Source organism: Gymnodraco acuticeps, unplaced genomic scaffold (genome assembly GCF_902827175.1).
Source record: "Gymnodraco acuticeps unplaced genomic scaffold, fGymAcu1.1, whole genome shotgun sequence".
NCBI classification, from domain to species: Eukaryota; Metazoa; Chordata; class Actinopteri; order Perciformes; family Bathydraconidae; genus Gymnodraco; species Gymnodraco acuticeps.
Genome location: NW_022992310.1, coordinates 438,047 through 460,963, shown reverse-complemented (window position 1 = coordinate 460,963; position 22,917 = coordinate 438,047). Strand labels below are relative to the sequence as shown.

General features: G+C 39.4%; 1 protein-coding gene across 5 annotated transcripts; it reads right to left on the bottom strand.

Moving 5' to 3' along the window:
• Window positions 1-1,773: 1,773 nt before the first annotated feature.
• matk (megakaryocyte-associated tyrosine kinase) lies at window positions 1,774-22,598 on the bottom strand. Of its 5 annotated transcripts, XM_034208252.1 has the most exons (14): window positions 22,372-22,595; window positions 21,633-21,874; window positions 21,374-21,412; window positions 20,830-20,943; window positions 20,618-20,733; window positions 18,823-19,042; window positions 12,467-12,560; window positions 12,313-12,378; window positions 11,751-11,850; window positions 9,780-9,864; window positions 8,041-8,114; window positions 7,061-7,259; window positions 5,531-5,617; window positions 1,774-3,658 (listed from the first exon to the last, which is right to left on the bottom strand). In XM_034208252.1, the coding sequence occupies exons 3-14, from the start codon at window positions 21,380-21,382 to the stop codon at window positions 3,449-3,451; spliced, it is 1,374 nt and encodes a 457-aa protein (XP_034064143.1). In that variant the 5' UTR covers window positions 21,383-21,412; window positions 21,633-21,874; window positions 22,372-22,595; the 3' UTR covers window positions 1,774-3,448. The 5 variants fall into 5 exon arrangements, with proteins under 5 accessions (XP_034064143.1, XP_034064144.1, XP_034064142.1 ...); XM_034208253.1 differs by having other exon boundaries at window positions 21,374-21,434; window positions 21,633-22,598; XM_034208251.1 differs by having other exon boundaries at window positions 21,633-22,598.
• Between the last annotated feature and the right edge of the window lie 319 nt (window positions 22,599-22,917).

Below are 22,917 nucleotides of genomic sequence, written 5' to 3'. Positions count from 1 at the left end.
TCTAAACACTCAGAGTCCTTTACCTCACTGAGCTGTAGTTATCAGCCTCTCAGTCTGACTGGAGAGGACTCTCCCTCCACATTATTGTAGAAACATCTTCTTCTTATATCCGTTAGCGCAGCTAGCACCAGATGCTAATAACAACAGCGCCGGTACCGGTGCGCCGTCTCTCTCTCCCTCGCTCGCTCCCACGCTCTCTCGCACTTTGGCTGTGAGCTGCAGGCCCCTGATAAGCCAACATCCCCCACTTTCATCACTTACAGCGCCCATCGTACAGAGCAAATTAAAAGTGTAACCGGGTGAAAAGGGTGTTGCATTTACATAATTATGAATTTTGTTACATCAAGGCCGAAAATTAGGATGAGCACCAACGGTCAAAAATGTTTTTTTCCCTCCGGCGCAGCGCCCCCCCAGATCTGGCGCCCCAGGCGACCGCCTGTCGCCTATGCCAAAAACCGGCCCTGTAAATAATCATATTCTATCCTAAGTATTGTCTGTCAAAATCCGAATTTATAAAGTAACTGGTGAATAAATCTGTTAAATAAATGTAGTAGAGTAAAAAGTACAAAATCGGCCTCCAAAATTGCAGCTTTAACATTCAACAATGGCTTCATATGTTTTTGGTTTGTGAAGCTCTTTGTGTTAGAGTTTGCATGTGAAAAGTGCTCTATGAATACAGTTTGAAGCCTCCTGCTAACCCTAGCTGTTATCGTTGGCTGTGTTTCATGTTTACTTTATGCAGACTGTAATTACCAATAGCCATGAGGGCCAGAGTGGTGCGATCAGTGGAGAGCTACAGATCAGGGTGAGGATGTTTCTTCTGACAGGCCGGTGTTCCTGAGGAAAGCAGCTCTCCAGGGATGAGCGGACACCGTATGTCTCAGAGAGCTCACCCCCCTCACAGTGACCCGCTGCCTAATCCAACCAGCTGATCAGGGTCCTTCACCTGAAGTGAGCCCTGTTCAACAACAAGAACTACTGATAAACTGTATCCAGAGAGAGAACGCTATTATAACACGTGATAAATATGTTTTATAAATGTTTTTATTCAGTGTTTTTTTCTTCCTGAAGCCATTTTTCCAGGTTGTGATGTAATATTATATTATTATTATTTTAAAAATATTAACATACTTTTTCTGTAATAAATACTTTTACTTAAGTACCATTCTTGATGCAGTACTTGTACTTGAAATTGAGTATTGTTAGTGTAGTACTAGATTTTTACTAATTTATAATATTTTAGTTTTTTTCACATAAATGAATGAAATCCTAAAATATACACTACTTTCAGGATTTTCATTGAACCTGTTAGTGTGTATTATATATACAGAAAGTGACACATTCATTACAGTGCAGGATGGCTTTGTGATGCATTCAATTTGTTCAGGAATAATCCGAAAAAGGAGTTCAAGACCGCTAAACGTCTCAGACACAGATATCAACGCATAGAGCAATAAAAACACATTTTTAGTGCATTTTATTTCTTCTGATTAACACACAGAAGTCGGAGAGACTGTACACGTTTGTGAAGTGCACATGAACGCAGCATTGGTGAATGTTTTCCTGCATCAGGGCTATAAAAAGCTGGAAATGAACCAGTGGTATTCAGGAATAAAATCCTTAAAATCTTTCATTATTATTGTGTTTTGTAAACATTTTAAAGAGGGGAAATTGCTGCTCATCCCATTAGAGCTTCATGGAAACTGCAAGCAGATTTAGGAGGATCAGCCATTCATTCGGGGGTCCGTCTCCCGGGACAAATACCAGGCTTAGTAAAAAAAACATCTTTAATTTCACTTCTGACGTGACAACAACCGAGGCTTCATGTCGTGTAGAAAGACCAACATTTCATTGTATTTCTATAAAAAAAACAGCCGACTATACATACGGTCAAACATTCATTATATAAATGTGCATTTCAAAGATTTAGAATAAAACATTCAGTACCTGCATTAAAAAAAATCCCTGGAGAACAGTGGATAACCCAAAGTCCCTGTGGTAATCTGAAAACCCCAAGAAGAGGCAGATTTATTCTTATACAAATAAATTACATTTAGATGAATTGAATCAAGGTCTGTTGACCGGTGCAGTGTGACAATAACAGTAAGATGTGGTGTACAAATAAACACATCTGCAAAAGTAAAAAGCCAAAGTTGAATCTCTGGTTAACAAGTCAGCTGAAGGTCATGGTGGTTATCTTTGTCATCTTTTTGTGTGTCTTTGTGGGCGTTTTTTTTCCTTTTTGTTGTCCTGTTGTGTCTCTCAGAGGTCATTTTGGATGTATGCATATATTATGTACACTTATTTGTATTTACTTTTGTTTGGCTTTAGGATGGCGATAATTGGATGACCATTTTAGTTTTCACTTCTTGTAAATTGCATGAAATGAAGAGCTGTTTTGTTTTAATTTTGTTGTATGTATGTTTATGTATGTTTTGAGTGTGTGAGGACCCCAGGAAGAATAGCCAATGCTCATGCTAGTGCTAATGGGGATCCTAATAAAGACATAATTTTGGATCTCTATGTAGTCTTTTTCTATGTCCCTGTGGTTATTTTGTGCGTCATAGTCTTTGTGGGTCTTTTGAAGTGTCTTTGTGATTCTTGGAAGTCATTTTGTGTCTCTTTGTGCTATTTTTGTATGTCATATAGGGTTTTTGTGAGTCTTTCAAGTCATTTCGTGTCTCTTCATGGTCCTTTTGTGTATCTTTGAGACGTTTTTGCGTTTCTTGCCATTTTCTGTTCTCTCCGATAATATAATCTCTCTTTATAGTCATTTTGTGGCTCGTTGTGGTCCTATTGTGTGTCATTGTGGTAATATTGCATTTCTTAGTTGTCAGTTCGCGACTTTACGTGGCCTTTTTATATCTAACGTTTGTTGTTCACGTCTTTGTAATTATTTTGTGACTCCCTGCAGTCATTTTAAGTCTCTTCCTGATCGGTGCGTGTCTCTTTGAGTGACATTGTGCTGTTGAAGGCGCTGAGGCCTGTTCAGTCATACAAGCATGAATTAATTAAAATCCTGCAGAGTGTCTGTAAATCAAAACCTCTGGATCTTCTCTGCAAAAGCTGTTGTCTTTTTAGAATACCAATACAATTATTTTCTTACAGTAAATCAGCAATAACATTAAATATTTTCCATATTAAGCCCGTCTCGTATTGTTGAGCGTTAATGCCGGGATGTAAAAAGATTTGGATGATCTGGGATTAAATCCAGGATCAACTTTTTTTCCCCCAGACACATATGTTTAATCTTTTTCAGACATCGCTTCATTAAATACCTTTTGGCTTTTATTAACCCCACAGTAAAGCAGAGTTTAGTATTCGGCGCTACATTGTCTTGTTGCGTCCGATAGAATCCAGATGTTTCTCCAGCACACAAACACAGGAGCAGTGTGTGTGTGTACCGCTCCATCAGACGCCTGTATTTCCTCTCATTGTGAGTTCAACATCAGGATCCAGATGCAGAGGTGCCCCCCTCCCCCCCGCTGTGTTTCCCTGCCTCCCTCTCCAGTTTCTCCCTGAGTTTGTTGAAGGCCGGCCTCCTGCGGGGCTCCTGCTCCCAGCACAGCCTCATCAGGGAGTACAGGGCGGGGGGACAGTCCTCCGGAGCCTCCATGCGATATCCTCCCACCACCATCTCCTTCACCTCCTTCAGAGACTGCAGGGACAACCAGAGAGAAGGTATTAATAAAGGTCACATATTATGCAAAATCCACTTCTCCATGTCTCTTCTACATCAACATGTGTCCCCTCTGTGTAAAGAGATTCTGAAAGTTTCAGGAAAAAAGATTCTCTCTCTTTTTGTCCTGATCCATTTATATAAAAACCTGCTGATTAGATTTTGGCCACTTTATGATGTGGTAACAATTTGTTGGCTTGTGTAACCATTAGCCAAGCACCCCCCCCCCACCACCTTATCACCTGAATCTCCTCTTAGGCCATGTTTACACAGAGACAAAAACGAACCGATGTCGATATCAAAAAAGTCTTCCGTCCACAAGGAATCGGCTCAAGAAACGTGTCCGTCCACACGAGACTGCTCGACCCGCTAGAGACGCTGTAGTACATATGCCGGGCCTGTAAGTGGCGCTGTACTTCCGCCACAAAATACACCGAAAGCAGCGAAGAAGACCCCCCGAGCATTGGTTGCCATGGTTTCCTGGTTGCCCTTCTGTTTATTCTCCGCAGTGGATTTAGCAACATGTAGTTCATGTAGTTCTCAATGTCCACTTGTTGCTGATGAGACACACACACACACACACACACACACACACACACACACACACACACACACACACACACACACACACACACACACACACACACACACACACACACAACACACACACACACCACACACACACACACACAACACACACACACACACACACACACACAACACACACACACACACACACACACACACACACACACACACACACAATGACCAGGCGTAGAGTTTAATGAATGAGATGAACTTGACCCACATGAATCAACCTGAATGTCTGCTAGCATTGGTCTGTAATTAGGAGCTAATCATGTGCATTTAAAAGCACACCGCTTGACGTAAAGAGGAAGAGAGACGCTAAATCGCCCAGCCTGATCCGCTTCCCTGAGGATTACCTGAGCAGCCAATGTGAGGAACTCGTCTCTGTTTAAGTAGTTCCATCTCTGATTTACTTTATGATGCACAGTTAGGAGGTTACAATTAGTTACCTGCAAATGTAATCAGTTTCCTAATCTGTGTATCACAATATTAAAGTAACCTGATTACTAACATCGTAATGCCCAAGTTTGCAATTGTGAGCAATTTGTCCTTTTTGAGGGCCCTGTAAGGGAATACAGGTACCACTTTTTTCTCTATCCTGTTACATGTAATCTATTACTCCTCAAGCCTGGTTAAATGTGACGTCAACCTCTGCGCACATGTAGGACACAGTTAAGAAGCTCTCTCGCCACAGTTTAAAGAGAAGATTAGTAAGAACAAAAAGATTATTTCTACACGTCGTCGCATTACAATGTGCATTAAAGCTGCGCTGACGTACTCTCCTGCTCAGACACAGTAAATCCAGGTGACCAAGGTCTGGAAGCTTTCCACTGACACACAGATCATGAATCTCAACATCACTTGAAGAGTTAAAGTGGACCTATCATGCAAAATGCACCTTTGTACGTCTTTTATTCATGAATATGTGTCCCCGGTGTGTCAGGGAACTCACCAAGTGTCAGGGAACTCAACCCTCTCTCTTTTCCTCCATACCCAAATCTCTCAAAACGGGGCTTTAACGGATCTGATACAGACTGATACAGATTTTAAATTAGTCTGACGTCAGTGACGAGGAGCTCCGCCTATATGGCCAACTCTCCACCAATCAGGGGAATGAGATTGCCGTGGCATGGTAACAGCATGGTAACATGACATGTAATGTACGTGCATGTGGTTAAACTACTTTTTAAATATGTGAATTAATTAAATCAACACTGTACACAACACACACACACCCACACACACACACAGACACACACACACCATCTTAGGATAAGGTTGCCGACCGTAGGAGAAGATCTCCCACAGGAGAACGCCGTAGCTCCATACATCCGACTTTGTTGAGAATTTCTGCAGGATGGGAGGAAAAAATGTAACATATAAAAACATCTGCTGTTCCCTTTAGTGTTTACTTCATGTCTGTCTTCTTCTGCTGGTCCCTTTAGTGTTTACTTCCTGTCTGTCTTCTTCTGCTGTTCCCTTTAGTGTTTACTTCCTGTCTGTCTTTTTCTGCTGATGTTCCCTTTAGTGTTTACTTCCTGTCTGTCTTCTTCTGCTGATGTTCCCTTTAGTGTTTACTTCCTGTCTGTCTTCTTCTGCTGTTCCCTTTAGTGTTTACTTCATGTCTGTCTTCTTCTGCTGGTCCCTTTAGTGTTTACTTCCTGTCTGTCTTCTTCTGCTGGTCCCTTTAGTGTTTACTTCCTGTCTGTCTTCTTCTGCTGTTCCCTTTAGTGTTTACTTCCTGTCTGTCTTCTTCTGCTGTTCTCTTTTGTGTTTACTTCCTGTCTGTCTTCTTCTGCTGGTCCCTTTAGTGTTTACTTCCTGTCTGTCTTCTTCTGCTGTTCCCTTTAGTGTTTACTTCCTGTCTGTCTTCTTCTGCTGTTCTCTTTTGTGTTTACTTCCTGTCTGTCTTCTTCTGCTGTTCCCTTTAGTGTTTACTTCCTGTCTGTCTTCTTCTGCTGATGTTCCCTTTAGTGTTTACTTCCTGTCTGTCTTCTTCTGCTGATGTTCGCTTTAGTGTTTACTTCCTGTCTGTCTTCTTCTGCTGTTCCCTTTAGTGTTTACTTCCTGTCTGTCTTCTTCTGCTGTTCCCTTTAGTGTTTACTTCCTGTCTGTCTTCTTCTGCTGTTCTCTTTAGTGTTTACTTCTTGTCTGTCTTCTTCTGCTGATGTTCCCTTTAGTGTTTACTTCCTGCTTGTCTTCTGCTGATGTTCCCTTTAGTGTTTACTTCCTGCCTGTCTTCTGCTGATGTTCCCTTTAGTGTTTACTTCCTGTCTGTCTTCTGCTGATGTTCCCTTTAGTGTTTACTTCCTGCTTGTCTTCTGCTGATGTTCCCTTTAGTGTTTACTTCCTGCCTGTCTTCTTCTGCTGTTCTCTTTTGTGTTTACTTCCTGTCTGTCTTCTTCTGATGTTCCCTTTAGTGTTTACTTCCTGCCTGTCTTCTTCTGCTGTTCTATTTTGTGTTTACTTCCTGTCTGTCTTCTTCTGATGTTCCCTTTAGTGTTTACTTCCTGTCTGTCTTCTGCTGATGTTCCCTTTAGTGTTTACTTCCTGCTTGTCTTCTGCTGTTGTTCCCTTTAGTGTTTACTTCCTGCCTGTCTTCTTCTGCTGTTCTCTTTTGTGTTTACTTCCTGTCTGTCTTCTTCTGATGTTCCCTTTAGTGTTTACTTCCTGCCTGTCTTCTGCTGATGTTCCCTTTAGTGTTTACTTCCTGCCTGTCTTCTTCTGCTGTTCTCTTTTGTGTTTACTTCCTGTCTGTCTTCTGTCTTTTACGTGGCGTTGCTTCACACCAACCTCTTTCTTCAGAGCCTCGGGCGCCGTCCATTTGACGGGCAGTTTGGCGTTATCGGACTTGGCCTTGGAGACCACCTTCGTCAGCCCGAAGTCGCTGACTTTAGCTACGCTGTCGTCAGAAACCAGAACGTTACGAGCCGCCAAATCTCTGTGGATCAACTTCTTGGACTCCAGGTACTCCATCCCCTCACACACATCCCTGTACACGCAAACAAACACACACACACACACACACACACACACACACACACACACACACACACACACACACACACACACACACACACACACACACACACACACACACACACACACACACACACACACACACACACACACACACACACACACACACACACACACACACACACACACACACACACACACACACACACACACACACACACACACACACACACACACACACACACACACACACACACACACACACACACACATTAATAAAGGATTTGTGATTCACATACAAGGAAATTGCTAAGGTGTGTAATAGTACATCAAAAAGATAAACACAGTATTTTTCACACAGACATACATATAGATGTTTTCAATATGTAAAAAAAAAAATCTGCTGGTTCTATCCTGTGTTTAACTCTTATCAAATTTTTTATCTTTTTTTAGTGTATTTCATGTTATTTTAGCATATCTTATCGAATGCTATATTACTTTATGTTATCTTATTTGATGTTATCTTTTATTATCTTATCTATCCTGTGTTATACTCTTATTTCATTTTATTTCATTTCATTTCATTTTAGGTAAAGACTTTCAAGGTCAGATAAAACAATTAAAGTTTGTTTTTTTAAATCATATTTAATTTAATTTAAATTGTTTGTAATGTATTTTTATTTCCTACTTTCTATTTTTTTTTACCATGTTATTATTAATATTAAAGTGTTCTGTTTTGACAGGAAAGCACGAAGTTCATTATTGTTATTTGATTTATTTAGGTCTGAACTCACAGAGCGAAGTGCAGCAGCTGAGCTGAGTTCACCACCGATCGTCCTCGAGTCCTCAGGAAGTTCACAAGGTTCCCCTGCAACACAAACACAGAGTATATTACTTTCATAAGACTCTATAAAATACATTCTCAGTTAGTGTTTTCATAAATATTCTTGCATTTATTCCGGCATGACTGGGAGCAACAGAGAGGCGAAGTCCCTCCCTTTCCGGTGACCACCATGGGACCTTATTTCAGAAAAAGTATGTATTGAAGTCAATGGGGAGAGAAAGATTATCTTTCGATCCCGTTTGAATTGTGCCACGAATTACACACATGATGTTTGTCAATTTAAAAGATAATTTTGCAAGTCAAAAAAATAAAAATGTGTCGTAAAACTGTGAAGTAACACTTTTTTTTTGAGTGAAACCGCTCAATGAACTCAGGGGCGCCGCCAGGGATTTTGGGCCCCATGAAAAGATATCACATTGGTTACTTACATTTTTTTTCCTTCATGTTCTAAAATAGTTTGGGCCCCTGTCAGTCACGGGCCCTTAGAATTGTCCTAACTTTTCACCCCCTTACGGCGCCCCTGAATTAACTACATCTCCCGTCTCGCACCACACCAAGACGGCCGGCATGTTGGAATATTTCACTTATTTCTTTCAGAATGAGGCGAAAAGTATTAAAAGAGGTGAAAATCACTCCAAATCTGGGCACGTTGAGAGCTGTACAGTCAACTTTGGTCAACTTGAACATTCCAGAGGTCTGTTATTCTTTGCTAACTGACACACTCAACAATAAAGCCTTGAATCTTTTAAATAGTACAAATGGGATATTTTATGGTTTGCAAACATCTTAAGCTGGGCTAAACAAGTTATTCAGTAAAATGCCACTTAATGTCAGATGTGACCTTATGTGAATCCTACAGCTACAACGAGCTCCTGGATTTGGTTCTAATACCATTAAGAGGAGAGGAAGACCAATTCTGACTCGTTAAAGCAACTAGTCAGCGGCGGGTCACAGCGGCTGTCAGGGGTTAGAGGTTAGGGTTAATTTCTTTGTGTCCCATTGGAGAAAACTGACTTAAACTAATCTTTGGATTGTCATCACCCAAATCTGTGTTACACCTTTCAAGCCAACTAACTCATTAAGACCATTTTAAGACCTTGTTTGGAATGTATGTTCCATCATTTATTGTCTATCATTCATGTTTACTCTAAAATTCAGAAAGAAAAACAACATTTGTTAATTAATAAACCACCAATCTGACTGGTTGTACATTTGTAGTAAAAAAAAGATGTGTTCATGGTGAGTCAGGTTTTGTTCAACATATAGATTTAGTTTTTTATTAAATGATTCTGAAATTATCCTCAATTGTCTCACTTCCTCCTAGATTAACACTAATATATGAATTTATGATAGTCGTTAAAACATAGCTAGCTTATACTTTAGCTTATGCTAGTTGAATTGAGCTAACGTTAGCTGCATTTGCAGTGGAAAGCTAGCGACAAACAAAACTTAGTGTGATTGTGAGCATTATGACCGACAGGCATATATTCTCCCTGCTGGTGCTCATGGGAAATGCAGTTTTCTTCCAGTAGGCCTTCAGCCTTTTAACGGAGATTGTATTTCCTGCTTCATTGTGGGTTGTATGAAGGTTTCAACACTCATTCACTTTTTACCTGTTTTTTGTTACTTGTAGGTATTATAATCTGTTTTTATTTTTAAGTACCGCTGATAAATGATGCATTCACTGACCTTAGTCATGAGCTCTGTGACAATGTGAAGCCCTTTGTGGAGCATCACCCCCAACAGGCGCACCAGGTTCTTATGCTGCAGCTTCCTGGAGGAGTGAATCAATATTTACAATAAAAACACAGTTTAAATGTCACTTAATTTCAACACATATAACACTTTTTGTTCTTCTCTATATCAAGCAAACTCAGTGAAATCTGGTTTAAGTGTATTCACAATATGCAGTGGAGGGAATTGCATTTCCTTAAAGGGGACCTATCATGCAAAATGCACTTTTGTATGTCTTTTATACATGAATATGTGTCCCCGGTGTGTCAGGGAACTCACCAAGTGTCTGAAAACACAACCCTCTCTCTTTTCCTCCATACCTAAATCTCTAAAAACGGGGCTACAAGAGAGCTGATTATTATTTGAATTTTTCTGACGTCAGAAAAGGGGTGCTCCGCCTATATGGGCAACTCTCCACCTATCAGGGAAATGGGGGGTTGGGTCACGGCTGCTCGAAAGCACTGGAGACGCTGTGGTACATATGCCAGGCCTGTAAGTGGCGCTGTAGTCTGCCACAAAAGCAGCGAAGAAGACTTCCCGCACATGGTTGCCATGGTTGCCCTTCTGTTTATTCTCCGCTGTGGCTCTTTTTCTCCCTCCCCGAGGCAAGCGCTGTAATTCTTTCCGGTAGTTCACCTGCAGATGACAAACACCCACCTCTCCGCCTCTTCCAAGGAACGAGGGGACCGTGCGGCAGAGTTTCAGTTCGATTTTTTTTCGCCGGTCAACATGTCCGTTAAAGTTGAAATCTTCCGGACAAAATTAGAAAAGTGCCGGTCAAAGGTCTTCTTTGTTATTTATTGAGCTTTAAAACAAATGAATAATGACTCTATATAATCATATAAGAATAATACACGGAGGACGGAGCCTCTATTTTCCTCCCCCTCTTCTGAGAGCCCAGCAGCTGATCTTTGACCACGCCCCCCTCTCCTACAGGGGGGCGTGGTCAGCTACAGCTCATTTGCATTAAAGCTACGTCACAGAATCAGCCCTTGCATAAACAGGGCTGGAAAAGAGCAAATAGAGCGAAATTAGGCATGGCTAAAATGCATGATCTGTTTGGTATTTTGAAAAGAAAACTTCACAGACATGTTTTATATAGGTATGGCCCTACAATATATTTTTCAAATATAGCATGATAGGTCCACTTTAAGTATCGTACTTGTAAAATAAAAAATGTAAGTCATAGTGTTATAAAAACGTTTTAATAAGTTTACTTGAGTATTTCCATGGTATACTCCGCTACAATTCAGAGGTAAATGGTGTGCTTTTACTCCACTACATGTATTTACAGTAATACCTCTAGTTACTTTGCAGATTTTGATTAATTATGTGAAATGTAATCAACTCTTAAATCAGACTTTTACTTTTAAAAGAGTATTCTTACACTATGGTACTTCTACTTTTACTCAAGTACAAGATCTGAGTTCTACTTTTACTCAAGTACAAGATCTGAGTATTCTATTTTTACTCAAGTACAAGACCTGAGTAATTCTACTTTTACTCAAGTACAAGATCTGAGTACTTCTACTTTTACTCAAGTACAAGATCTGAGTACTTTTACTTTTACTCTAGTACTAGATCTGAGTACTTCTACTTTTACTCAAGTACAAGATCTGAGTTCTACTTTTGCTCAAGTACCAGATCTGAGTATTCTATTTTTACTCAAGTACAAGATCTGAGTAATTCTACTTTTACTCAAGTACAAGATCTGAGTAGGCCTACTTCTACTTTTACTCAAGTACAAGATCTGAGTACTTCTACTTTTACTCAAGTACAAGACTTGAGTACTTTTACTTTTACTCTAGTACCAGATCTGAGTACTTCTACTTTTACTCAAGTACAAGATCTGAGTACTTCTACTTTTACTCAAGTACCAGATCTGAGTACTTCTTCCATCGCTGATTAAAACCTCTCCAGACTCACGTCATGACGGTGGTTTCCTGCAGGAAGGCCTGAGCCGTCACGTCACATTTGATGGTCTTTACCGCCACCTGCTGGCCCAAATACTCTCCTTCATACACAGCTGCAGGGAAAACACACAGCATCAACATCTGCACTGACACTGACACACAAGGATGGACTTTAATGTCTCTAAATGGGGAATATACTTACAGATAATACAAATTATATATATAAAAATAGACAAAAATTACAAAACATGACTATTCGAGGTCATATACCCGCTCCCGCCCCACTGCGTCAGGCTGTTGTGTCCTTGGGCAAGACACTTCACCCGAATTTGCTCCTGTGGGTATTGTCCACAGTAGATGACCATTACATGTATGATCTGTATGTGTAATGTGTATTTGTAAAGCGCTTTGAGAGTCTTTGATAAAGCGCTATAATAAATATAAGGATTATTATTATTATTATTATTATATTCTGCTCATTCTCAGGTTCATATAAGTATTTAGAGGCTCTAGTGACACATGTTTCCATGCTTCAATGTTCAAAATGCTTTTTAAAATTCAAATTGAATGCTCACCTCCAAACTCCCCTTCTCCAATATTTTCTCCCAGTTTGAGCTTTGTAATGTCCAGCAGCCATCCGCCTGCAGAGAGACACATGTATACACTTTCACATGCGTTTATAAATAATAATAACTATATTTTATCTGTATAAATAAACACCAAACGTACTTTTGGACAGCTCCAGTTCAGCGGACTTCGTTCCGTGTTTTTGTTTTGGCTTCAGGAGAGTCGTGGCGATCGAGCCTTTGTTCCTCGAATAAAACTGAACACATGGAAACCGTATTATAGCAGAGTTTTTAAATATAAATTTACAATATCTGTAATTTGTCATTGTAATTTTTACTGTACAGAGGTGGGACAAGTACTGTGATCCTAGAGTGTAGGAATGCTCTGTAACAGTAAAAGTCCTGCATTCAAAATGTTACTCAAGTAAAAGTAGAAAAGTCTTAGCATCAAAATCTAGTGAAAGTAGCGACAGTAAAAGTAGTCGTTGTGCAGATTGGTCCATTTCAGAATAATATATATGATATGTTTTATAATGATTGATCATGAAAGTGTTCTCAAAGCTGGTGAAGGTGCAGCTAGTTTGAATGACTTTGTATACTGCAGGGTAGCTTGTGAATTTACTCCAGGTGGAACTAAAGTCTGATTCAACACTTGATTATATTTCACATCATTCATCCACATCTGTGAAGTAACTAAAGGTATTAAAAACATGGAGTGAAAAGTAGCAGAAAATAGAAATACATAAGTGAAGTACAAGTACCTCAATATTACTGTATTAAGTATAGTAATTATAGTAAATGTACTTAGTTACTTCCCACTTCTGGTACTGTACTTATGTACAATTTAAGGTACTTTATTTGAGTATTTCTTTGTTATGTTTTTTACTACTTCTACTCCAGTACGTCTCAGAGTCAAGTCTTTTTTTCAACTTTTTGCAGACTAGTATACATTATACAGAATTCAATTAATGGTTATTCAATATAATAAGATATCAGCATATTAAGTCCTTAAAATTACAACCTTAAAGAGATGCATACATGAATGCATGGATGTATAATCCAACTATAACATGTATATAAAAACATAGATCATATTATTCTGACACAATAAGTACTTTTAGTTTTGATGCTCCAGTGATATAATATGTACTATTATTGATTTTTAAGAACATAAAACTAAATAAAGTGTTGGTACTTTAAGTGTAATTCGACGCCCACTTTACCACCATCGTCTGACAGCAGTGGTAAAAATAAGCCTTTGTGTGTCACACTGAAACAAGGACATGAAAACACACGAAGCCCTTTTATGGTTCCTCTGTTTCTGTGTCAGGGGTCAGTCAATGTGTTTCAGACTTATCAGCGAGCTACAGGAAACAGAGGAGGAATATTTGGGCTGAATCATGCAGACAGCTGAAGATAAAAAGCCAGGCTCTGATGCGTCATTCTGTTTATTAGTAATTTACAGGCTACCTCAATATCAAAATGATTTCCTTTAGACCAGGGGTGTCAAACTCAATTTCATTGCGGGCCACATTCGCATAAAGGTTGCACTCAAAGGGCCGGTTGTAACTATATAAATATATCATATAAATATAAAATAATGTATTATATGACATTATTGCCTCTGAATTGGATTATTATCGGATAGGATAATAACTTAGTAATTAACTACGTCTGAAAGCAGAAGTCCAGGGCAAATAATTGCAAGTCTCTTCAGTGCGCATGTCACAAAACGAGATGCATTGTGGGACATGTAGTTTATGGGCAACCTGCTTATGTAAAGTGGCATGTAACCGTATAATAAACATATTATATTCTTTGCGAGCTCTTGCGGGGCCACATAAAATGAAGTCGGGGGCCGGATTTGGCCCCCGGGCCTTGAGTTTGAGACCCCTGATTTAGACCCATGGACAATAACAATAATTTACCATACATTATAAACCTTATGCACTATCAGAATCATATCTTTTAGTTTTAGTTTACTCAGTGTAGAAATACAAAAGTACTTTCATCAAAATCTAAGTTAGTGTGTCCTCTCTGTTTCGACCCTGGGTCGTTATGTTGTTTGTGTGCAGGTATTTTCTTCCTCCTCCTGTGTCTGTGGCTGCGTATGAGTGAACAGGTGGTGCCCGGTAGCTGATTGGAGGCCCTCGACAGGCTGATTGGTCCACCTGGGGAGACGGGAGGATATTTAACTGCAGCCGTGCAGTTCCTCGGCGGCTCTCACTGACTCCACTTCTCCTACTCCCAATGCGGCGCTTTTTGATATTTTGTTCTATGGTGCTGTGAGCGCACCTTGGTATCATTTTGTCCTTCTCCTCTGGCTGCGGGCCAGTGTCACTTTACCTGTCTTTGCAAGACAGATGTATGTTCTCAGGAGTGCAAACCCTTTTGTTTTCTTTTCCCTTTTGGATTGATCGTTTTCTCCTTTTTAAGTTAATGTAGGTAAGAAGCCTGTATATTTATTTTCTCGGTTAGGTAAGATTTTGAGTTGTAAGGTTTGTTTCTTTTTTGTTGGTTTTGCTACTCCTGTTTGTGTATATTTTTGGTAAATAAATGTACCAAACGCTTTCTCTGACTCGGTGTGCGTGTTCTTGGGAGTGGGAAGAGTGCAAATGTTGTGCTGCGCCTAGGTTCCCCTAGACCTGGGCGTAACATATCCTGCTGATGTTCAGGTGTATATCAGTATGTAGTGTCTCTACTTTAAAGAGTCCTCTCCTGCTGATGTTCAGGTGTATATCAGTATGTGTCTCTACTTTAAAGAGTCCTCTCCTGCTGATGTTCAGGTGTATATCAGTATGTAGTGTCTCTACTTTAAAGAGTCCTCTCCTGCTGATGTTCAGGTGTATATCAGTATGTAGTGTCTCTACTTTAAAGAGTCCTCTCCTGCTGATGTTCAGGTGTATATCAGTATGTAGTGTCTCTACTTTAAAGAGTCCTCTCCTGCTGATGTTCAGGTGTATATCAGTATGTGTCTCTACTTTAAAGAGTCCTCTCCTGCTGATGTTCAGGTGTATATCAGTATGTAGTGTCTCTACTTTAAAGAGTCCTCTCCTGCTGATGTTCAGGTGTATATCAGTATGTAGTGTCTCTACTTTAAAGAGTCCTCTCCTGCTGATGTTCAGGTGTATATCAGTATGTAGTGTCTCTACTTTAAAGAGTCCTCTCCTGCTGGTGTTCAGATGTATATCAGTATGTAGTGTCTCTACTTTAAAGAGTCCTCTCCTGCTGATGTTCAGGTGTATATCAGTATGTAGTGTCTCTACTTTAAAGAGTCCTCTCCTGCTGATGTTCAGGTGTATATCAGTATGTAGTGTCTCTACTTTAAAGAGTCCTCTCCTGCTGATGTTCAGGTGTATATCAGTATGTAGTGTCTCTACTTTAAAGAGTCATCTCCTGCTGATGTTCAGGTGTATATCAGTATGTAGTGTCTCTACTTTAAAGAGTCCTCTCCTGCTGATGTTCAGGTGTATATCAGTATGTAGTGTCTCTACTTTAAAGAGTCCTCTCCGGCTGATGTTCAGGTGTATATCAGTATGTAGTGTCTCTACTTTAAAGAGTCCTCTCCTGCTGATGTTCAGGTGTATATCAGTATGTAGTGTCTCTACTTTAAAGAGCCATCTCCTGCTGATGTTCAGGTGTATATCAGTATGTAGTGTCTCTACTTTAAAGAGTCCTCTCCTGCTGATGTTCAGGTGTATATCAGTATGTAGTGTCTCTACTTTAAAGAGTCATCTCCTGCTGATGTTCAGGTGTATATCAGTATGTAGTGTCTCTACTTTAAAGAGTCCTCTCCTGCTGATGTTCAGGTGTATATCAGTATGTAGATGTCTCTACTTTAAAGAGTCCTCTCCTGCTGATGTTCAGGTGTATATCAGTATGTAGTGTCTCTACTTTAAAGAGTCCTCTCCTGCTGATGTTCAGGTGTATATCAGTATGTAGTGTCTCTACTTTAAAGAGTCCTCACCTGCTGATGTTCAGGTGTATATCAGTATGTAGTGTCTCTACTTTAAAGAGTCCTCTCCTGCTGGTGTTCAGATGTATATCAGTATGTAGTGTCTCTACTTTAAAGAGTCCTCTCCTGCTGATGTTCAGGTGTATATCAGTATGTAGTGTCTCTACTTTAAAGAGTCCTCTCCTGCTGATGTTCAGGTGTATATCAGTATGTAGTGTCTCTACTTTAAAGAGCCATCTCCTGCTGATGTTCAGGTGTATATCAGTATGTAGTGTCTCTACTTTAAAGAGTCCTCTCCTGCTGATGTTCAGGTGTATATCAGTATGTAGTGTCTCTACTTTAAAGAGTCCTCTCCTGCTGATGTTCAGGTGTATATCAGTATGTAGTGTCTCTACTTTAAAAAGAGTCCTCTCCTGCTGATGTTCAGGTGTATATCAGTATGTAGTGTTTCTACTTTAAAGAGTCCTCTCCTGCTGATGTTCAGGTGTATATCAGTATGTAGTGTCTCTACTTTAAAGAGTCCTCTCCTGCTGGTGTTCAGGTGTATATTAGTATGTAGCGTCTCTACTTGAAAGAGTCCTCTCCTGCTGATGTTCAGGTGTATATCAGTATGTAGTGTCTCTACTTTAAAGAGTCCTCTCCTGCTGATGTTCAGGTGTATATCAGTATGTAGTGTCTCTACTTTAAAGAGTCATCTCCTGCTGATGTTCAGGTGTATATCAGTATGTAGTGTCTCTACTTTAAAGAGTCCTCTCCTGCTGATGTTCAGGTGTATATCAGTATGTAGTGTCTCTACTTTAAAGAGTCCTCTCCTGCTGATGTTCAGGTGTATATCAGTATGTAGTGTCTCTACTTTAAAGAGTCCTCTCCTGCTGATGTTCAGGTGTATATCAGTATGTAGTGTCTCTACTTTAAAGAGTCATCTCCTGCTGATGTTCAGGTGTATATCAGTATGTAGTGTCTCTACTTTAAAGAGTCCTCTCCTGCTGGTGTTCAGGTGTATATCAGTATGTAGTGTCTCTACTTTAAAGAGTCCTCTCCTGCTGATGTTCAGGTGTATATCAGTATGTAGTGTCTCTACTTTAAAGAGTCCTCTCCTGCTGATGTTCAGGTGTATATCAGTATGTAGTGTCTCTACTTTAAAGAGTCCTCTCCTGCTGATGTTCAGGTGTATATCAGTATGTAGTGTCTCTACTTTAAAGAGTCCTCTCCTGCTGGTGTTCAGATGTATATCAGTATGTAGTGTCTCTACTTTAAAGAGTCCTCTCCTGCTGATGTTCAGGTGTATATCAGTATGTAGTGTCTCTACTTTAAAGAGTCCTCTCCTGCTGATGTTCAGGTGTATATCAGTATGTAGTGTCTCTACTTTAAAGAGTCCTCTCCTGCTGATGTTCAGGTGTATATCAGTATGTAGTGTCTCTACTTTAAAGAGCCATCTCCTGCTGATGTTCAGGTGTATATCAGTATGTAGTGTCTCTACTTTAAAGAGTCATCTCCTGCTGATGTTCAGGTGTATATCAGTATGTAGTGTCTCTACTTTAAAGAGTCCTCTCCTGCTGATGTTCAGGTGTATATCAGTATGTAGTGTCTCTACTTTAAAGAGTCCTCTCCTGCTGATGTTCAGGTGTATATCAGTATGTAGTGTCTCTACTTTAAAGAGTCCTCTCCTGCTGATGTTCAGGTGTATATCAGTATGTAGTGTCTCTACTTTAAAGAGTCCTCTCCTGCTGGTGTTCAGATGTATATCAGTATGTAGTGTCTCTACTTTAAAGAGTCCTCTCCTGCTGATGTTCAGGTGTATATCAGTATGTAGTGTCTCTACTTTAAAGAGTCCTCTCCTGCTGATGTTCAGGTGTATATCAGTATGTAGTGTCTCTACTTTAAAGAGCCATCTCCTGCTGATGTTCAGGTGTATATCAGTATGTAGTATCTCTACTTTAAAGAGTCCTCTCCGGCTGATGTTCAGGTGTAACAGAAACATTAATAGCTTGCAATTAATGTTTTATCAATCTGCTTCTGCAAAGTAACTAAAGCTCAAAAAATGAAGTGAAGTAAGTATTTGCCTTCAAAATATACAAAGCATCGTAGAAGTGAGTATAAAAGTGAAGCACTATAATACATGTACCTAAAAACTACCACCTCTCACGTCAGTACGCTGACAAATACTTCAATTATTAAACAGAGCATCAAGAAGAAACGTCTATTTCTGTCTTCTCTTCAGCAGTTGTGCAGAAGTTTGAATTGTAGAGTGCATTTCAGCGGTGCTTGGGGATTTCCTGTGTTGTCTGAACAATTACAAAAATAGAGAAAGTGTGAAAGGAAACGCAACACACGACAGGTTTCAATTAAAAAAACAACTCTCAGACACTTGCTGTGAATTTTGTATATTTTACAACATTTACTCATTATTTGGTATATTTAGCTAATTCCAATTAACCCTTTTTATTGTTTTATTGAGCTTCTAAATGATATCCAGTTTTCGTGTTGTATAGTTTTAGCATTTGATATCTTTAAGGATTGTGTGCTTGCTGCAGCTTTATTTACTTTTTCCTATATAGAATTACCTCGATCATGTCGATGAGGTTGTAGAAGAACTGTGTGTTGTCGATGGTCAGCTTGTTGTCCTGGTATATGACGCGGTAGTGGACAACGTCTCTGGAGACACTCACACACAGGACGTAGTCTCCTGGGTGGCGGATGGACTCTCGGACCAGAAACAGCCCGTCCTCTGCCGGCTGCAGCTTACAAACCGCCTCTGGACCCGAAATCTTCCCATGGAACCAACTAGAGACAGAAAAACACCAAATGCATGAAGTGTGGACGAGAAATACCATAATAGGATGACAGAGTGGCTCAATGATAACGTATTTCTGTAGTGGACCCTGAAGGCAGCATCTCCCTGGTTCAATGGGATTTCTCCATTTGATTTTTGATTATTGCAGAAAATAATCAAACAAACGTTTATGATTATTACACGTTTTGATTAGCAGGATAATCTCCACATATTAACACCACTTTATCATTTTTTAAGTAAGAAGCTAACTTTAGACTATAAAGGAACTACAGCACGGTCACATGACTTCACTTCACCACCGCTAAGCTAAAGGCGGCTAATGTTGGGCTATAAAGGAACTACAACACGGTCAAATTACTTCACATCACCACCGCTAAGCTAAAGGCGGCTAATGTTGGGCTATAAAGGAACTACAGCACGGTCACATGACTTCACATCACCACCGCTAAGCTAAAGGTGGCTAATGTTGAGCTATAAAGGAACTACAGCACGGTCACATGACTTCACGTCACCACCGCTAAGCTAAAGGCGGCTAATGTTAGGCAATAAAGGAACTACAGCACGGTCACATGACTCCATGTCACCACCGCTAAGCTAAAGTTGGCTAATGTTAGGCTATAAAGGAACTACAGCACGAGCACGGTCACATGACTTCACATCACCACCGCTAAGCTAAAGGTGGCTAATGTTAGGCAATAAAGGAACTACAGCACGGTCACATGACTCCATGTCACCACCGCTAAGCTAAAGTTGGCTTATGTTGGGCTTTCAAATTCACCAAAACAAACGTTTGAAAGACAAAAGTAAAAATAAATTAGTGAGTGAAAAATCATAAATTCTGAATTACTGAATATATTTTTCTGACTGACAGGAGGTGAGAACATGTGAGTAGTTTTCACGTGGGGAGAAGATGGTGTTTGTTTGTACATTGTTCTCACACTGTGTGGTCACAAGATGTTTAAATATTGAGTAAGGCAGAAGCTAAAGTTAGAAGCGAAAGAGCATCAGAGCCACAGACACACTGAGGCTGTTCACTGTCAGAGTAAACAAGGCTGCGTCCTACTGATAACACACAGTCAGAACTTTAAAGTATAATAAAATAGATATAAATTATATAAAATAATATTAATAATAATATAGATATAATACAAATATAAAAAATGAAATAAATTATTATTATAATAATAATAACATCAAATAAATATAATACTACAATATATTTAAAAATATAAAAAGACAAATAAAAAATTAAATTGTTATTATTCATTATAATAATAATAATAATTAAATATGATATATAAATTCATAACATATAATGGAAAATAAAAACGGAATCATTCTTATTAAAAAATAAAGTTTTAAATATTTATATAAGAACCCATATTTCCATTATACATCAAATATCACTCCCGCAGCATTTAAACACCTCTATTACTTGTTTTTCTACTTCAGTGGAGGACATTTAGATTTTTAAGACAGAATCTAAAGAGGTATGTCTCCTCTATTGCCCCTCTATAAATCAACACTCCTTATGACATTTAAAACAGTGTTTAGCGGAGACGTACGGCATGAAGCTGAGTCCGGGGTCGACTCGCAGAGCTTCTCTCTCACGGACGTTTGTGGAGTTGATGAGTCCTTCCTCTCCGCTGGAGTTGTGTCTGACTCTGTAGAACCCCTTCTTCTGGGAAGGAGCAACAGAGGTGTTAAATGAAGGAACGTTTACAAATACTAAATGATATATCTGTACGAGTGCAGCTCCTTTTAAAGCAGGCATTACCGTGCTGGTGTGGATGATGGTGAGGATGTCCCCTTTGTGGTAACACAGCTCTTCAGGCTTTGGCTTCCTGTGATCTCCCTTAGCCAAACACTGAGTACCAGCAGCCCAGCTCATCTACAGGAGCAGAGGGACATAATAAATACACATTCAATTACAATAAATACATTAAATTAAAGGATTAAAATTAAAACATAAACAAAATAATAATAATAATACAATAAAAAGGTTGAATTTAGTTATAATAAAAAAAATGTTTATGTGAAAAATGATTAAATAATAATAATAATAAACCTTACAAATAAATACGTTATTATTATTATTTCAAACATTTAATAACAACAATTAACTTTATAAGTACTGAAGGTTTATCTTAAATAACAACAACATTATTGTGAAACTAAAATCTAGTCATATGTACGAGTTATTCAATGTTTAACCCTGTACTGGATTTAATAAAACACCTAAAATAATATTTAGAAAAAAGAAGAATAATCAGCTGTGTGCTATTCCACCCCGGTCTCCCCTAATAAATAACAGCACATACCTTTGCCATGAGGCTGGAGGGATGGATGAATATTCACACCTGTCGAGTAGGGAAAATGTCCCTAATTAATAAGAAACCATCAAATAAAGTCCATTAAAGCTTAAAATAGAGTCCTTTGGAGAAGCAGTCCCCAAGGAAATGTAGATCCAGAAACACAATAAGCCGATATGCAGCACAGCGTTCCTTTCGCAGGGATTTAAAGTACATTTGAAAGACTGCTTGTCCAGCCTGGTTCATGTCGGCATGAATGTTTTATTACCTGCAGCTCATTGGCAGCTGGGGACACACTCCTGCAGAAACCCTGCGGAAAACACCAGCAGAACCCCGGCTCCCGGTGTCAGTCAGCGGTGACAGGGCTCCATTATAACAGCCAATCTTCCCCTCACAACACTCAGCATGCTCCACATGTTTGTCCGTCACTTCCTCAATGTTTCAGAGGATGATTCATATTTCATGACGCCACGGCCATGACTGACTCGTGACTCCTGCTCACAAAAACCCCTGAGAATTGTATCAAATGCATCATTTTGTATTCACATTCACACAACAGAAGTTAAATCACAAGTTTCTACCATTTGTCTTAAAAAATATCGGTATATTTTTTTTTTCTCGCGTTTTTAATGCTAAAATATTGTCTTGTTTATGTATTATTGTTTTATATTATATTTATTAATGTTGTCTTATGTCTGTATATCTTTTACCGAGTTGTTCATCTGTTGTGAACTTTTTTGTTATTACATTTTATTTATTCTCTTATTAATCCAGTGTTGGAGAGAAAGTAAACTGTACTGTATTTCACTCATTCGTTTCCTGATACTTGTACAGTAAAACAATTATCTCTCCTATATTTATTTGATAGTTATTTTAAAGACGTATGGTAATAATACAAAATGTAATATATCACGTCAATTATCCTTCATTATTTTAGGTTAAGATACAACTTTACTGATGTCTTGGTGAAAATCACAAGCTACATAGCAGTGGGCCTACTTGCGTACCATGCTGTGAATGGATCTGGCCCTTCGTACATCCAGGACATGGTTAAACCGTACACCCCAGCACGTGCACTCCGCTCTGCATCAGCCAAACGGCTCGCTGCACCCTCACTGCGTGGGGGTCCCAAGTTTCCATCAGGAAAAACACGTGGGTTCGCTATCCTGGCTCCAAAATGGTGGAATGAGCTCCCCATTGACATCAGGACAGCAGAAATCCTACACATACTGAAAACTCATCTCTTTCGACTCCACTTCGAGCGATATAAATTATTACAAACAAAGCACTTATATACTAACAAAGGACTGGCTTATCTAAAGCCAGTTGAGTACCACTTGAAATGTTTGGCTCTATGAAACCTGATGTACTTATATGATTCTGTTTTCTTCAAGTTTGTATCTTCTTGGTCGAATGCACTTATTGTAAGTCGCTTTGGATTAAAGCGTCAGCTAATGCAATGTAATGTAATAACAACCCTCTGTCTGAAACCAGAGCCCAGTCTGCTCTGATTGGTTAGCTGTTGTGATTGGTCAACCACTTAGAGATGTCCC

Bases quoted from the DNA above. Each gene is read 5' to 3' on its own strand.
- matk (XM_034208253.1), bottom strand. The intron at 12,379-12,466 runs GTACGTTTGGTG...GTCTCTCTGCAG, and splicing joins TGAACTGGAGCTGTCCAAAA to GCGGATGGCTGCTGGACATT. The intron at 3,659-5,530 runs GTGTGTGTGTGT...TTGTCCCTGCAG, and splicing joins GGCAACCTTATCCTAAGATG to TCTCTGAAGGAGGTGAAGGA.